The 18,073-nt window shown below is 38.1% G+C and overlaps 1 protein-coding gene across 4 annotated transcripts; it reads right to left on the bottom strand.

Moving 5' to 3' along the window:
- Positions 1-372: 372 nt before the first annotated feature.
- Positions 373-16,442, bottom strand: LOC115731225 (polyribonucleotide nucleotidyltransferase 1, chloroplastic). 4 transcript variants are annotated; one of them, XM_030661879.2, is made up of 25 exons: positions 16,108-16,442; positions 14,892-14,960; positions 14,234-14,340; positions 14,102-14,144; positions 13,753-13,836; positions 12,000-12,064; positions 11,734-11,890; positions 11,420-11,476; positions 10,955-11,068; positions 9,928-10,191; positions 8,588-8,662; positions 7,995-8,108; positions 7,168-7,260; positions 6,685-6,863; positions 6,310-6,493; positions 5,972-6,019; positions 5,453-5,525; positions 4,198-4,271; positions 4,011-4,118; positions 3,831-3,925; positions 3,666-3,729; positions 2,970-3,023; positions 2,842-2,883; positions 1,373-1,893; positions 373-703 (listed from the first exon to the last, which is right to left on the bottom strand). In XM_030661879.2, the coding sequence occupies exons 1-24, from the start codon at positions 16,399-16,401 to the stop codon at positions 1,471-1,473; spliced, it is 2,880 nt and encodes a 959-aa protein (XP_030517739.1). In that variant the 5' UTR covers positions 16,402-16,442; the 3' UTR covers positions 373-703; positions 1,373-1,470. The 4 variants fall into 4 exon arrangements, with proteins under 4 accessions (XP_030517739.1, XP_030517731.1, XP_048127354.1 ...); XM_030661871.2 differs by having other exon boundaries at positions 373-699; XM_048271397.1 differs by having other exon boundaries at positions 373-668.
- Positions 16,443-18,073: the final 1,631 nt, after the last annotated feature.

The raw sequence follows: 18,073 nt of genomic DNA, 5'->3' as shown, positions 1-18,073 counted from the left end.
GAGGAATTCGAAATTAGCACTAGTCTTGTTACGATAATAGAAAATATTTTTGCACAAAAACATAAAGAACTTATAATGGTCTAACGTATAATAAGGAGACTAAGGAGATATTCAAGTAGGAAAATGAGATATTACATTTGCGTCATGTACATCGGACTTCTTTTTGTGGATACTTATTCAAGCTTAGAGGCCAAGCTGTTAGTAAGTACGCCCCGGTTTCAGGGCGGCAATCCCTTCCAAAAAGGGAATACGAGAGGAATAAGCTGACGCTATTTTGCTATATTCTTTAGTAGGCTGAAAAACCTAGAAATAGAATGAAGCAAGAACTCTCGCGCGCGACTAAGCTCAAGAGGCACAAAGAAACTACACGGATTTTGCCACAAACTCAATTATCCTCAAAGCAAATTTACACATCAAAAACCTGTGCTACCCGAAGCAAAATTTGGAGCCTTGAGCATGAAAAGCCATGGGAAGATCAATGGGGGTTACATTTACAAGTTGGCCAAAGAAAGAAAAGACAGGAAAGATCTCTCTGTCTCCTGCGAAAGCTATTATTTTGTCAGTCGCCTCTTGAGTTGTTCTATGAGCACACCATTGGCGTATAACTGGAAGAGTCTCCTCGCTATGTGGCGGAGTTCTCTCCAAGAAGCAAAATTGACTATGCAGCATTGGGGAAACACGTGCATAATTAATTGGTTCCTATCAAATAAAGGGAAAAAAGGATCAGCATATCAGTAGCAGAAATAGACAGGGACACGAAAGTAAAGCTATGTGCCATAAAATTGAGTTTCTGTGTTAATCATCCAGCATTATGAGACATCATTATTGTCACCCCAATCAAATGTAGTTGTCGCATTATTCAGCCATGACATATGCCACCGCACAGATCATGTTCAATAGCCATGAGCTAAAGTCGAGTGCTATAATGTTGAGAAAATGCAGAGGATAATTGTTCACATTGAAAGGCTGAGAGCCATAAACCACTAGTTCAACATCTTAGACCGCAATAATCCAAATCGGGGGCATTGTTAGACACTGGAAATATTCTCATGAACGTTTTGCCTACTTAGTCATTTCTGCATCACAATGTATTACTGCCCACTAGAAAGCATGAACGTTTTGCCATAGACAGAAAAAACATTGGGTACTGTCACAGTGATTATTTCGATTTTCACCACCTAGCAGAAAATAACTCAAAATTGGAAATGATAATAATCACAAGACTCACAGAGAGGGAAAAAATGTGTAAATGAAGAAGAGTACAAAGGATGCCAGACACACAAAGAGGACAAGTCAATCTATCTACAATTTTTCTTTCAGTTTCACACTATCAACATCTACAGCAATACAGGGTGAAGTACAGAAGTCTTACCTTTTACATACTTTCAAAGGGAAGGCTCGCCCTCATCACTGCTGTCATGTCACTGGCTCCAACAATTTTGTCACACTCAAAAGTAAAGAAACGTTGATCTATCCAATTTTAGCCTCTCCATTTACTAAAGTACTTTCATTGTTGGCAGGGATGCTGCTAACTGCTTTGCTGCTACTCTTCTTTGGCCTTTCTTTGCTGATATAAGCCTTATCCTTGGGAGGGCTTACCAACCTTTTAATTGCTTTCTTTCGCGGTTGGATAGTTTGATCAGTTGAGATACTTTTAGGAGAACCAGTCACCTTTGCAAGACTGACCTTATCCTCGGTTTGTTCAATACTCTCCTCAGAGAAGTTATCCTTGTGTGTTAATACTACTTTCTTAGCTGGGCCCTTATCAGTTGATAGTGTGGAAGCGGATTCTTCTCCAGCAGCTCCAGCTGTTTGTTGCATACCAAATTCCTTTGGATCTGGGTCAGGAAGTAATGCCCGGCGACTAAGGCGGAGCTGTCCCTTATCATTGATCTAGACCAAACTCTTGTAATTATTAGTAAGAGTTACTGAAATGACATGTAACCAACAAAAGATCATAAAATCAAAGGAAATACTCTATAATCAGGTTAACATGGATGTATGTACATCAAGATCCATAATTTTCACAAAGTGATCGATATATGGAAATGACGTAAACGAAGTAGCTAGTAATAGGAATGTAACATCAGTATCACCACTGCGGAGCCACCAACTAACAGGTTACTACTTCAGGCAAAGAATAGAAACATGGAGAGAAATTTCTCCCAGGAAGTGACATATGAAGTTTCAAAATGCACGAGTGGTAATATCCATTAATTCTTTGTCCAGATGTGTATTGAGTCTTGAAAGAATTAGAGGGAAATGGCCAATTTTAGGATTTAGTTTTCACAATTTTCTCTAAACAAATAGCAAGGCTAAAACGGGCTCAGAGACAGGGTCTCAAGAGGCATGGCCAGCAGGTGCAGAAAAGGGGGTATAGCTAGTAAGAGAGGAGGAGAAAGAACAGTCAAATCTTCTGGTACAACCGGTAAGAGGAAAAAGACGAGGACATTTGAATTGACCCCTCCCCCAACTTTTTGGCAAGTAAGCAGCTAGAGGAAATGAAGAGCCTCTCAGCGAGATGCCATATGCATATTCTTAAAGGGTATTATACACATTGGCAAACCCTCGAATAACACAACCTGCACCTAATGACATGCTGCTCTGTTTTGCAGGAGGATAAAGTGACAGTATCAGCAGATCATCACACAAGAGTTAAAACAAACAGCTAAGTCTGAATCACATCATAGAAACACTTCCAACCAGTAAAACATCAAATCTCAAGCAAGTAATTTCCCAAACGTGGGATAACTTCTTTCTAGGACTTAAAAAAAGAAAAGAAAAGAATGATGGTAAAAACAAAATATTGAGCAGATGAAATCGGAAAGAAATATCTGATACCTCGATAAGTTTCACATCAACACGGTCTCCAACTTTAAAAGCCTTCAGCAAAATAAACAAACATGGCATTAGTGTTTATGGACTTAGACCAGTGATGGCAAGGTAAAGAGTAAGGAAAAAACCCATACATCTTCAGCCTTGGCAAGCCAATTGGAACTTAACTCACTGATATGGCACAAACCCTGAGACAAATGTACAATGAACATAATTCAGTACCTCTACCCATATCAATCGACATACAGCAAGAGAGACGGAAAAGTCATATAACTGCAAATCCAGGAGCAGTATGACAAAGTTATTTAAGGGGCAAACTTCAACTCAATAAATGCTATAGCACCTGATAAAATGAAAATCCATGTTATCCACCAATGGTAGACGAACTGGCCTTTACATTTTCCAAATCCTTTCTCTCATAATTTGACTTTTATTTGATGTGAAACACTTGAAGCCTTATAAAATATATGCACAGGGAATCATATATGACTTATTCTTAGTTTTCCATAACTTAAAACACTCTTCAATACTCAAATCTTTTTGAGGAAAAGTAAGAAGCCAGAAAAAGTACTCATAATAAGTATAGACAAAAAGTCCCTTAACAGGTAATACTACCCAAATATTTCCTCTAGGCACCGATTGATATCAAGGACTACTACATAGTCCAAAAATCAGAAGCAATGGGGTAGCAAGCGTGTGGGACAGATTAGCAGCTCCTCTTAGTATATGCAATCACCCATATGCCCATGAGATGACATAGAAAGGATGATAACACCACATCTCCACCTCCAAGATCATTGAATATTTACAATTGGAATTCTACTACACACCTCCCTCCCCGGAGCTATCTCAACAAAAACTCCATAAGGTGCAACAGATTTGATCTCACAGTTCCTGTAAAGCAAGAATCAGAGTATAAATCATTCTACAAATCCTCCAACAATTTCTACTCTCCCTCTCTATGGAAAAGGACAGAGAGCCAGAAAAATAAGTACCTATATATGTCACCAATTGCTGGCACCATTGTCAGATTAGTAATTATGGCTTTAGACCTCTCTATGCTAGACAGGTCTTTAGCAGTAATTTTCACCTGAAAAGGGAAGAGACACGAAATACATAACCAACAGTAACAGTTATTTATAGCCATTCAAGATGAGATCCAAGCCTGATCTTACTACTCCATCATCTTGGGTTTCGATGGCCTCTACTCCAGTCTCTTCAATGATGCTTTTCACTTTCTTCCCACCAGTACCGATGATCAGATTGATTTTTTCTGGTCTGACCTGAGGTAGAGAGCAAGTTATTTAAGCAAATTACCAAACCCAAGCCATGTAATAGGTCCATGGTATGGAATAGACAAACCTTCATCATATAAATCAGTGGAGCATGCTTCGAAAGACTCTTAGAAGGGGGAGGCGAGCAATTTGCCATTTCCGCTGTGTTGGATAGAGAACAAAGAACTTTACCATCACAAACATTAAATACAGCATAAAAAAGAAGATAGCAAGAAAATTATATCTGTCAAAACTTGAGATCAAGAACAAGAAGCAAGATGAGGTCCCCCACAATATTTTGGGAATGGCAAGAACAGAGCCTTCACATAAGAGATAAATGCTAACTCCCTCTCAGTCTCACTCACTCCCTCCATGCGGTGTTAATTCAATCCCTACAAACATTCCTTAGTTTCAGGCAGACCAATATATTATTCCAAAAACAAAAAGACATTTGATTTTGCTTCTGTCCCATGTGAAGTGCATAAGCTGGAACACATGCTAGATGTTAAGCTGGCTTCTAATTTCAGTGAATTTCCTAACTTAGTAGGTTTTGATAGAACCATTTCCTCTACAAGTCGGAGTTTTGGGCCTAAAGCTGCTAGAAGTTTCAAGTTTTGTTTAAAGAGAGAATGAAAGAACTTTCCGGCTTCATCCATCACTACAAAAAGACTAACTCTGTCCACTCAGTGCAAGTAAGAAATAGATAAGTCTACGACATCCCAGCATGACATAGCAAAAATTTCTGTCATTGAATGGATTAAAACATCAACAAACGACAGTGCATGTACATCAGATGATTTCACCAAGATTACCTAGTATGCGATGGGAATAAATTAAAAAGAATCAACATCGCTATTCCAGCTGACAAGCATGTAATCCATCTCTTGCTGGGATTGCTGACCAATCACTAAACCCTGAAGTGCTTGCTCAGAAATATTCAGCAATTTGTCCTAACTGCTTGACATGAAGTGAAATTAGGACTATCCCTACCCATTATTAGATTCTCTAAGAATAACTATTATCTGAACATAAGCCTGTTTCATGAGGCTAGGAATCTTGGGCAACAACTCTCAGCTTGATGGACTACATGGCCTTTTGCTAGATTTTCATTGAAATGTTTTAAATGAGTAATAACCCCCAGTAGAGACTGGTACAATTCAATTCAACATTCTGTTCGTTTGGTTTTGATTGTGCCGTAGCTCCACAATTTGTAGCTTCCAACATCTAGCTTTTCAACTGATTTCACGTTTGTCCTTACCACAAACCTTCGAGAAACTAGAAGCAAGAACAAGTCAGAAGCTAGATAAAAATTTCCTCCAGAATAGTCAGGGATATAAATATACCAAGAATATGCTTCCGACCATCCCTTGCTTGTAGAAGTGCATTCCTCATAATGGGCAATGTAATACCTACTACCTATAAAAATAGATGCATAGAATCAGTTAACATCGCTCTTGCTCCTCACTAGAAGAATGTCCAGACATAAAATGTTGATTCTCTTCAACAAGTTGTACATCCATCACCAGGAACATGAGTAACCCAAAAAGAAAAAGTAGTTTCTCCCTCAAAAGACAAGAATCATCATGGAAGCACATGGATTACTCCAAACTTGCAAAGCTAATCTTTCCACGATTTGATTCTCTAGGTCCTTTTCAGGCCCAAACCTCTAGCCAAGAGAGAGAGAGCATTTCTAGGTCCATTTTCACGAAAATAAAAGAATGATGAAAGCAGCAGAACTCTTTTTTCCCTTTCTCATGGGTGGTGGGCATATATTTAGGTTTTAGGGTGGTTGTGCTCCCTATCCTATCGAAAGGAGCGCAGGGTAGAAGAGGGGAACTGAACCAGGGAGTATTGACATATACCTTTATGTCCATCTGAAATGCAGTTATTCCATCTTCATTTCCAGCTACCTGGGAAAAAAAACCAAGTGAAAATACATCAACCAATCATGCCAATGTTTCTAACCAACTTGATTCCCCAATATGATCACAGACAAATGCCTTCGATTAAACACAGAGCCGCTTGGACTTTTCCATGCCTTATCGATTGCTGTCCTCCTAAGCTAATCCTCAACGATCTCAAATTGGAAAAATAGATTTTTACTTATTTCTAAGGGTGGTTTGCAGCAACAGAACTTTGGATAATAAACGAACTAATGGAAATAAGAAGTTCGTGAAACAAATATAACACAAGACATCACCTTAAAATCCATGTCTCCAGATGCATCTTCAGAACCAGTAATGTCAGAAAGAATAAGAGGGGTGCCATCACCACCAAATTCCTGTGTATCCAGCACCATCCCCATTGCTATCCCTGCAATAGAGCTCTTAATTGGAACACCAGCATCTTGCAAAGCTAAGCAGCCCCCACAAACAGATGCCATGCTGTCACATTAGAAAACAATTTAAAGAGGAAAGAGTATCAGGACCAGAGCATCAACAATTAAAGGTCCATGAAGTACGAGGAAGAAAGTTTATGTGAAAACTAAGCCAACATGTTTTCAAGTGAATCTGAACTCAATATATTAGGAACTTGTATTTACGTGATGCTTTGAGGCAGATGACAATTAAATCACCTCGAGGAACCGTTGCTTTCAGTGATGGTACTTTCAACACGAATGGTGTAAGGAAAGTCATCTTCAGAAGGCAAAATAGGTTCTAGTGCTCTCTCAGCAAGCGTTCCATGACCTATTTCTCTTCTGCTAGGAGCTCCCATACGCCCAACTTCCCCAACACATGAAGGAGGAAATGAATACTGAAACCAGATAAAAGAATTGTTAACAATCTTTTCTAGGTTCTGGACACTTTGAAGTATTATGCTGCTCGTTACAAACTCAAAATGACACCGTCGAGCAATTTCAAGCCAACTTTTATCACTTATGCAGGTAGGAAATAAAAAAGACACCGAAGTGCTCATCCTTCAATTTAACGTGTATGAAATTTAGCTCCCTAGTGCCAACAAAAAATTTAGCTCCCTAGTGCCAAAACCTAAGTGTAATCAATAATTTCAAAGATTATTAATGCACTGTGAACTCCATAAACAACATGTCTACAGAGACCTGAAGGTAGAAGCTCTTCAATTCATCGTCACCCACAAGGTTGTCCACCCTTTGTGCCATTTGCTTATCACCAAGAGTAGCCACTGCTAATGACTAAAAAAACGAGTAAAAGATCAGATAAGTAAAAGCCAAGATAGCACGTTACTATTGCAGAAATGGATGATATTATCCGTGGCATCTGTATAGAAATATCAAGATAGACTGTTTTAGTCATACTGAAGTAACCGAAGCTTCTAGTTAAAGACAAGCTCAAAACTGAAACAACAGAAGAATGTTATACATCTCAGTGGCCATAGGAAAAGTAAATGGGGATATGACTAGAGAAAACCAAACAGTTCCACCTCAACAACAAAATATGAACAGGTCAATATTTGGTGCATGTGCATTGCTGCATCAATCATTAGAATGAATCCCACTAAATCTAAACCAGTCAATTCGTAGTAAAATTTGGAAGTACAAGCATTCAGGAGACTTACAGTGCACAAAATTCAAGCCTCAAAAACTCAAGCCTCAAGAAGGAATATATCTCAGTCTGTGCTAAATTATGTACTTGGCACTCGTTCAACAGATAAGCCAAAAAAAAATCGCAAAATCCCAGAATGAAAGTACGTGCAAAAGTAGACAAATGAGGTTGCAGCGAACCGGCACACAAATTAGTGCCTCCAAGATATACACCAATTAGATCTACCTATAGAAAGTTGCAGATGGAAGAGCACGCCAAAAGTAAAAAAGAAAGTTCCCGCAAATAAGAAGATACTGTTTCTATTCAACCACTAAAAGAGAAACTACTGGTTCATTTTCATGACAGAAGTATGCATGTGGCCAACCTGTGTTTCGCCACGTGTAAAAAGAGCACTTCCATGTGCCCTAGGAAGCAATCCACACCTTGAGTTAATCGGCCTTATCTCATTAGGGGTTCGACCATCACTCCTTTTTCCTCCCTGTATCAAGTTCAGAGAACAAAGGATTTGATAAGAAAAGAGAGCTTCATAAGTGAAATTCTGCAATGAAGACTAGCAAACTATTTCTATAGGGGTGAGGTACTTTCCCAATAGGATAAGTGAATTTAATCATCCCATACAGTTTATGTTATTGGAATAGACTGTTTAATATGTCAGAAGCAGTATTTTTGTCAAATATTCATTGGGCTCTAGAAAGAGAAGTTCTCTGCCACTTGGCGTAGAGAGATACACATAGAAATGCATGATGGATGGTCCCTACAAATATCTGGAGATAGAAGTTTACACTTGTCTGCACAAACTTTTATAAACCTAAATATAAAATTGTTGGAGACAAGAACAGGAAAAGATATGGAGTCTATTAATCATATCAAAGTCAAAGGAAAGAAAAAGAAAAAAACAAGCATACTCTCCAGATCTCGTAATAAAATAACTCTTTGATAAAAAGGGAGGACTCATACCTCAACTATGCGTCTCCGAAGGAACTTAGATGTAACTTCTTTAAACACCAGCTTCACATCAACCTCGGAGAAAAACTAGAAAAAGGAAAGAAGAAACATAATCACTAGCACAAAAAAATGCGACAGAAACCACTAGCAAGTTATGCATTGAATGATTTATATCTCTATCAGAGGATAACCTTTTCATTTTTCAAGTCAAGTATATTTCCTCAGTTTGACTTAAAATAATAAGGAGAGAATTCCCAATTCCGCCGACGTTAATCTGTTTCTGTTAGCCAATGGATCTTATGTTCTCAAGTAAAGGCAGACATCATTCAACCAGGTGTTCCTAAGTCAACAACATAACGATACACAGACCATGAACACGTCATCCCCACCCTATAAAAAATAGGGCAGACCACTCTAAGAAATTAATCATAATATTAGTCGAGACTAGTGCCTTTAGAGGCCCAAAGAGAGTGCACCAAGCTCTACCCAGACCTATTGTAGCAGCTCAAATTTGCAAGTTGATCAAGTATGTAAACTTCATACGAGCAACTTGTCTTGTCTTTTGCAGAAGTTGCAAAAGATATAGCATGAGATGTTCCAACCAACAACATATATCTGCGATCAATGTTAGAAGAGTACATGTGGATCATCCTCAAGCATGGATCCAACTTCAAGCTGTATGCCTTTTACTTCAGTTTCACAGACACAATCCTCATAAATGTAACTATTTTCCATTATAAAGTTTCAAATTTTATGTATTTGACCATCTTTCAGATTATAAATCTAAAAATTTTTCCTTTAAATTGGAATACGTAAAAACTTTCATGAATTCCCACCACAAGAGCAAGATTTATGACGCAAACAGAATAATCTCATTACTCCATTTCTGCATTCCGTACGATAGCAAAAGATCAAAAGTATCGAAAATTTGATTGTTTAAGACTCAAGTAGCTTGGTTGTTCGAAAATTTGACAAAAACCAAGTTTGCTCTCCTACGTCTAGGCTTGTAAAAAGTAAACTACAGCATCTAGCCATCCTGTGTGAAGGGATTCTCAAACATTGATATTTCGGAAGAGATGACAAATAGATCTAATTGCTGAAAATCTGAAAAAATGTTTGGCTTTGATGGCTTTGGTTGCTAATATTGGATAACCAACTGACTCTGACAAAACCATCCAGAAAAGCTGCAGTCTGCACTACAATATTAACCACTAAGCATCAAAAGCCAGACTGCTCAATGACAAGAAAAAAATGGACTCAGAAACAGCGTAACAAGTAAGAGAAGTCACTGCTATTCCAATGGCAATGCAAAACCTAAGGGACAGGAGAGCATGAATTGACCAGATTTTTACCAAAGGAGTGGATTTTCGTGAGACTGGCTTTATGTGGACATCCCCTTCATCAATTTCTCCATCTACAACAACTTCTTCATCCTCATCTTCATCCAATTCCATGTCTGGAATTGTTTCAGGAGCAACAAAAGTTGCATCTTTACTGACATATCCCTTTTCTGTAAGTATAGTCAGAACCTTGTCCTCTAAAGACACCAGTGACTTCCTTCTAGGTATTTTACCCTTGATCTGCAGCACCTTCAACAATTCATCCCCTGCAATATCCTGAGTATTCAGAGTACAGGCAAGTCATGTCTGATGATTCTTTGAATCCTCCAAAAGCAGAATAGGGAATTGCAGAAAAAGGGGTTGAAAAGATGAGCATTAATGCACTTCATGGCAGAGAATGAATCTCACAAAGAAAATTATAGTACAAACGTGCATTTCTTCCCTATATCTAGTAGACAGATCTATGCTACTATGCGCCTTGTTCAGAGTAAGATTAAGATGATTATATGGGAAGGACCCACTTGGACTTCTCAAAAATGTTGTTGAGTTAAATTGTCAGCTACGTGAGTCCACCAGTGTGGTTCAGGAAAAAAAGGAGATGAACAAGAGCTCTCAGACCAATTTTTCAGGATAAAGCAAACATTTCAAAAAGCAAGGTACTTAAATATCCTATACATCCTGAAACCATCAACTGGGTCAATAATGGAAGAAAGGTACTCAAGCTTGGCAAGTTATCGGATAATCTCTTTTAAGATCTAATTTTGTAAGTCATTCTTTCTAGTAAAAAACATTTTTTCCCAGTTTTAAGAAGTCAGTACAAGAGACAATGTTTTAGAACATTTTTTAGTAAAATAAGTACTTTTTGCCTTGTAGTCTATATTTAATCAACCATAGCAGTGAAAATGCGATAGAAATGTGATTCAAATTCATCAAAAGACTCATCACACAAAATGAGTATGTGAATTCCAGCCTCCAGGAAAATGGCAATAAACATCAATTAGAGCTCTAGTGTAATTGAAGAGGTCCAACGTATATTTACTTCAACATGCTTATATAGCTCAGGAGGGGGCAGTTTAATCGCGTCAAGCATCTTGGGCTTCCCACACTTCTTGACCAAAGTGTCCACCTCTTTGCAAATTGCTTGCACAGCTTCCTGATATTGATCAACACATGGAGATATCACTGAAATGTCCGCACAAGTATTGTCTATAGAAAAAATAGCTACAGTAAAAAAGAAATGGAACACAAGCTTCAGATGAACAAGATGTCATAGCAAAAAATAACATTACTAACAATAACCAGTGCTTCTATTGAACGGATGGAAAATTTTCATCGTATGTATTCAAGACAGAAATAGAGTTAGTCGAATCTAGAGTTGAAGTTGTAAATCACTTATTATTTCAGAAAGACCCATAAGTTAATAGTTCACAAGCAGACATCTCAAACTTAGAATACAAAAATGATATGCCGACAACAATCAAAAAGCCATAATAATGAAAACTACCTCCCCAACTTCGACAGCCTGCAACAACTTCTCTTCTGAGAGGAAATTGCAGTAACCCTGCAATGCATGATCCACTTTGTCAGAACTCAGGAGTTAGAATATAGAATAACCAAGCGCAGGTTTTTTATCAGTTTAAAAGAAGCAACTATCTTGCTACTGCCAGCTGACAAATAAGTACTTCAAGGTACGGCTATCCACAAGCCCATTCGTCATATAGCTCAATGTCAAATGGAATCATTCTTAAATGGAATCCGCAACACTTGCTCGAAATATTTCGAAAAAATATCCACTAAGTTTCAGTACGAATTACTGACCTCTATCATCAATATTGCACTGTCAGTGCCAGCTAGCAGCAAGTCCAAGTCAGATTCTTCCATTTCCTTGGTCGTCGGATTGACAATGAACTTACCTCCTACCAGGCCAATGCGCACTCCTGCAATAGCCTTTGAATTCGGCACTTCCGAAAGAGCTCTGTTGTACTCAAAGAAGTAGGAATGAACATGTATAAAAAATTCCATCTTATCAAGACATTGGCAAGTAGCTAGAAAATGTGGTATGCAAGCAAGATCTTTGAACTTACACTGCTATTCCAGCTGCTGTGACTGCTAAACTATCAGGGGTATGCAACCCATCATAGCTCAAAACCTATAATAACAAATCATTGAAAACAGTTAAAAATTGTAAGTAAAAAATACGTGCTTTAACGTGCTAAGAAACATTCGTTGAGAAAGTAACATGTTGCCCTTGTTTGCAGTAGTTCAAGGATTTACTATCAATGATTAAACGCAAATAGGTTCAACTTCAGCCATTTAGGGCTCAGTAAACAATCCTGCTGGCAAGATCAGATTTCACCGCTTAAGGCCATTGCATTACCCATGTTCTAGGTATATGGGCCATTCAATGTAGGAAAGGCTTCAAGGGAGAGGTAGCCCATTTAATATCAATAGCATTATCCAGAGATCAAAGAAATCAAACATGTCCAGAACCGCTCAGTATTATGCGTCTCCAGATAGCAATTTTATTTCTACATTAAGAACACATACAGCAACAGGTAATGCCAAAATGAAGAGGCATTATTTCAGATGATCAGAGTTAAGATGTATAAGTCATATCTGCGAAGATGATAAGAACACCGCATTCCTATTAAAAACCTGAAAGAGCAGTATCGTTTACTGAGTGCTGCTCTTTAATTCTTTTCTTGTTATAACTAGTTTATCTAAGGCTAAACTATCATATACTCAGTATGGTATGACATACGTTATTGATATATCCAGAATAATCTGACACAAATTTAAGGACTGGCTTATCGAGAAAAAGAAACTAAATTGCCCAATATTAGATTGTCCTACAACAAAACAGAAAAGTATTTTTTATTGAGTTGCTAGTAGTACATACTACCGAGTATCATCGAACCAGAATTTTCTTTTGGGTTTTTTTTTTGTCAAAAGAATTTTCTGTTAGCAGTACCCTATTCACGCTATTTGTTTTTTTTACTTTTAAGCTTATTATAATATTTATAGCTAGTATCTTTTCATGTGAATAACAAGTTTACCGTAAAGCGTACAAATCTTTATTGACAAAAGTATCTAGAAGGCTTGAGCCGTAAAGGACTCTGCAACGAACCACTTGAATGGGTTGAATACAAGGAAACTATCACCATAATTAAAGCAAAGACCCAGTTTTGTGATTTTGGCAGACACAATATCCACTCACGCGACGAAAAAGTGTAAGAAGCTTCACCAGCGGTCTAAAACCACAAAGGGAGTTTTTCTAGTGCATAATTATCACGACAGACTTTAGACATAGCCCAATACATTGATGATCCCATACAGAAATTTACATTTATAACAACATGAGACCCCATTACTAATAAGCATCTTCCATAGTTCCTTTTGATATATAAAAAACAATAATTTGTTAGAGAAGTTGTTATCATGTTATACCCTCGACGTAACTGGGGATATCTAAAAGCACCCAACACACTAAAGTAAAATTATAACAAGTTAAGGCAGAGATCTTGCAGTTGTTATGGACTGAGGATGTACCATTAAACCAGGACACGTACTTTCACAATCAAATATTAATACACTCAAAACCAACAACTTACCAGAAGAAAGGTCTTAAAAATGGACATAGTTTATTAAGGTCATGCCAGGAAAAGTTGGTTTATGGAGTACGCATGTGAATTCCAACAATTAAATTTTCAGATATATAAGTCATGCAAAGAAAATCAAATTTCAACATCCGACAGTGGGCCCTGAGTGTGTTGAACTAAGAACCCACCACCATCAGAAAACCAAGCATGCAGTGAGCAATGAGAGAATTATCCATACCCAAGATGAAACTTGAGTTTCATGGTAGAAGCCCTTCAGCATTGTCGGACGTAAAGGCCTATCAATCAATCTACAAATAAGAACCTACACAAAAAGAAAGATCAACAAAATAAACCTCAGTGGTATCTTTTCAAGAAACACCTAAAAGGAACTTCATTTTCCTTCCATCTGTTTTGGTCATATGTCAGTGTAAGAAGAAAATCATTGTTAATACACATTTCATGATGCTTATAACTTGAGAAAGATGCAATAACGTCATAAAATAAGGCCAACGAAAATAGCCTGTTTTGTTTGTTCTACTCTTGTTGCCTACGCGTCTGCTAATGATGCACATAAAAGATTAGCGTACCTCGTGATCTTTTGTCCTTCCCTCTCGTTTGAAAAACCCTCCACTGGAAGGGGCAAAGAGATTTAAATGCCACTTCACTTTCCAATGCAAAATTAAACTTCTCAACAAAATCATGGCAAATGTTTTACAAACCTTGTCCGCCCTGCTGCCGAAAATCGTTCTTGATAATTTACATTAAGAGGAAAAAAATCAGAAGGCTCGCTTGGGATGTCAGCCAAACAAACAGATGTATAAATGATCTACAAGAAGACACACATAATACGTTAGTTCTCATCATTTGAGACAGTGATCTCTCCCCCTTCCCCCAGACCTAAACCCGAAAGATCAAAGAAATATCAATAACTTAATACAAATTGATTCAGAACCTACAGGATCATTCCAAATGCGTGAGTAGAGAATCTAGCAACTATTTTATGACAGTGAACAGGTAGAAATAAAGTTTGAAAGGTGTTGTTGAATATGGCAATACTAAAAATTCAAAGGTAGTTGTTTCCAAAAAATACAAGGATAACACAGATAGATGATAGAATGATTAGTTCCTCAGCTCCTCATTGCAAAATCTATAAGAGGGTATAAATTTATAATCTCTTCTTTCTCTTTCCCCTTATTTGTATCATTATCCATGTTTTTTATTATATTAATTAGATATCAGCTTGTTAGTGCCATTTACATTGCCTAATACGTATCTAACAGTTTCTGTAGGTTGCATTGCTACAAGATTTGACGAGAGTTTTAGATAAGTTCATTGACATGTTACTAGGTAGATGCGTATTTCACCACTGGAACTTACAGTCTCCCCATCTGTTACAGTAACAGCCCCACTAGCTTGCCTCCCCATATGACCAGTCTCAACTAGAATCTGCAAAAATAATGCCACATTATCGAGCATGAGTTTATAGTTGAAAGTCCATGCTGCTAGACACAAAAATGCCACAAAAGATATGGTATTCTTTCGTAGCAATAGCCCATTATTTTTTTTTCACCCAAACAACACTCAGAGATTACAGTGGGAGACATATGCAAAAATGGAAACAGGATTAGAAATACCAATGAGTTAATTACTACTAAACTTCATTTGCACTGAGAGATTTGTACTTGTCTATGTTTGTGAATTTCTAGATAGGGACCCATCTGAGACACGTGTTGAAGACTTTCCATTTTCATAACTTCTATGAAAGACTTGATGCGTCACATATTGCTCTTGAAATGAAAACTGGCAGTTTTTACGCTGCTTTGTGGTAGGTATCCCTAGATGCTTTGCCATAATTTGCCTGCAAGCACAAAATTCAGCGATGCACTATAGAAAGATAGATATCAATTAATTACTTATTCCAGGTTTAGGTACGTGGAGATGCATCATGTGTGCATTGAACAATGATAAGTTGAACAAACAACGCCTTGCACACCCCTGTGTCAAATGGGTTTACCCTACAGACGTATTGATTATCTTTCTAGTCAAAATCACTCCTCCGACACCTTTAGAGTCCACTGCTTCTCAAAATCTAATCTTAACAAACCAGTCAGGCATTGCAGCTTCAGCATCCCCTAATTTTGCCTTGGTGAATGGTCCTGGAGAAACCAATGACCAAGAAAGCAGCTATATCTCATATTTCCTCAGGCACGTCAATCCCTTAATATCAAATGACTATATTGAAGAATTCACTCCCCATATCCAGGAAGAGTTGAAAGACAGAGGATCATAAAAAACGGCAAGCTGTGAAATTTCCACCAGCGGCAACTTCGAGCCGGAAAAAACTGAAGGCAAGAAAAACAGAATCGAATCCATTCCGACCCTCAACCTTCTCACCATCAATCTGCAGCTAAGGAAAACGGTATCCAGCACAACAACGATGAAAAAAAATTCCAATGCCACAGCTAGTAGTAGTGGCTCGAAGACTGCTACTCAACCTACTAAACACGATTCATTCAAGTCACGGAAGAATAAATGACAACGCAAGAAGCTCAAAACAAAACATGGAAGCGCCAAAGAAAAGAAAAAAACTCACGTGTCTATCGCCGACAGGGATTCTGACGGAGAACGGCTCAGGAAATCCCGGAGAAACATCAAACGAAGACGTCGAGCCGCCGACCTCAGCTCCTGCGACGGCTCGGACGCGCAACCGATTGGAGGAGCTAGTGGCCGGAAGCAGCAGCGACAAGGAGCTGAACTTGGAACTTTTCACGCGGAGAGAGCGAGAGAAGTGGGGGAATGTAGACTGATGACGGCCATGGATGAAGCGAGGGGATGGCGAGTGAGTGGAGTGAGGTCTAGCGTTGATGCTGCCTGAATTGACGAGCATTTTCCTCTTTTCCAGCTATGGAGGTGGAGAGACACAGAGGTTTATCCGTTTTCCTCTATCAGGCGCGGGAGGGACGATGCAGTAGAGGGTGCGAGGCTTCACCTGTGTGGTCTCTACTTTCGGATCCGGGTTTGGGCCTATCCGGATATCAACGTCAGCCCAAGACCGACCATGTAAGACGGTCCACATAGCCCAAAGATTCAACAAGAAGACTTCTACGGGGAAAGGCGATCTTTGTTAGCTGAATTTACAGAATCAATCTCATTTTTCATTTTCTTCCTCAGCTTCTTGCCTCTCTTCATATTGATTGACGATCGAAAATCTTAATCTGTCATGACATATGGTTCGCCTAGAAACCTTAGGTTCGAACCAGGCAAGACCTTGCTAGAATCGAAAGTTCTTTTTTTCTCGACAATTTCTTTCGCACTTGATTGTTGAAATTCAAAATAGAGCGAACCGACACCGATGGACGCTATATGAAACACATTCTTGCATCTGAAGTAGCAATGGCGATGGCGACAAGGAGGACAAGCAAAGCATGAAATTGAATGAGAAATGACAAGTCGCGTTGAAGCGGGTCGATACAAGATCCCTACTAGACTTAAGTTTCAGTACTAGGTGTAACCAAATCAGGTTAAAAACACTGAATCAAGATCGTTATGAGCACGCAGTTCAGACGATAATCTTTCGGCGAGCGATCATTTGGGACTTCACATGTTCCTTCCCTTGGTTCTTCGAAACTCTTTCTGTCATCGAAATGATTTGTTAGAACAACCACACCCATCTCTGCAGAGGACGATCAGCAATATATCAATAAGTTACATACAACGAGGGTAGATTAATGCAGGAAACCTAGTTAGCCATGTTAGCAGAAAATGTCGCAAACGAACTTATTTACGTAAATACGACATATTTAGATGTTTTCTTGTGCTAAATTAGAGGAAAAAAGTTCTAAAATTATTGCATTTGCACCAGTTCGGTCATAAGTATTTTATTGATGTTAATTCAGTTCTAAACCTCTTACATGGGTATCAATTCAGTTCTAAATATTTTATTGGTGAAAATTTAGTCCTAAACCTTTTGCATTTGTGCCAAATGAATCAATCCGATCAATTTTAACTATAAATTGCTCACGTGAACGTCGGTTGCCCTATATGACACGGCTGGCCCCGATATGGCATCTTTTAATATTATTTAAATATTTGTAAATATTTTCAATAATATTTTAGTATTTTTTTCTTAAATTTTCTTTTCTTGCAATTTTTGTTTTGGATTGGGGGCAGGCAAGGGTCGCCGGCCTACCCTTGCCGACCTAGGCGAGGGCCAACAACCCTCACCGATCGACCCCCAATCCAAAAAAAAAAAAAAATACAAGAAAAGAAAAAGAACGAAAAAAGAAAAAACCAAAAAAATTATTAAAAATACTTAAATAATATTAAAAAACATTACGTCAATGTCAACCGTGTCATGAAAGACAACTTACATCAATGTCGGCGATTTTCAGCTAAAATTGAGTTTTTCGCTAAAATTATCGGATTGACTTATCAAAAGCAAATTTAGGACAATTGACAAATCAAAGATTTAGGACTAAATTGGAACAAATAAAATTTTAGAACTGAATTAGCACAAACACAAAATATTAAAGACCGAATTGGCATCAATAAAAAATTTA

The sequence above is a fragment of the Rhodamnia argentea genome, chromosome 10 (assembly GCF_020921035.1).
Source record: "Rhodamnia argentea isolate NSW1041297 chromosome 10, ASM2092103v1, whole genome shotgun sequence".
Taxonomy (NCBI): Eukaryota; Viridiplantae; Streptophyta; class Magnoliopsida; order Myrtales; family Myrtaceae; genus Rhodamnia; species Rhodamnia argentea.
The sequence above is the reverse complement of the archived record's forward strand: the minus strand, read 5'-3'. Positions and strand labels throughout refer to the sequence as shown.

What these genes read in the sequence shown, in the direction of transcription:
- LOC115731225 (XM_030661879.2), bottom strand. Translation starts at nt 16,401, where the DNA reads ATGCTCGTCAATTCAGGCAGCATCAACGCTAGACCTCACTCCACTCAC. An exon ending in CTGTAACAGATGGGGAGACT is followed by an intron (nt 14,341 to 14,891) that starts GTAAGTTCCAGT and finishes GTCTTCTTGTAG; the next exon opens with ATCATTTATACATCTGTTTG. An exon ending in AGCTATATAAGCATGTTGAA is followed by an intron (nt 10,192 to 10,954) that starts GTAAATATACGT and finishes CTGAATACTCAG; the next exon opens with GATATTGCAGGGGATGAATT.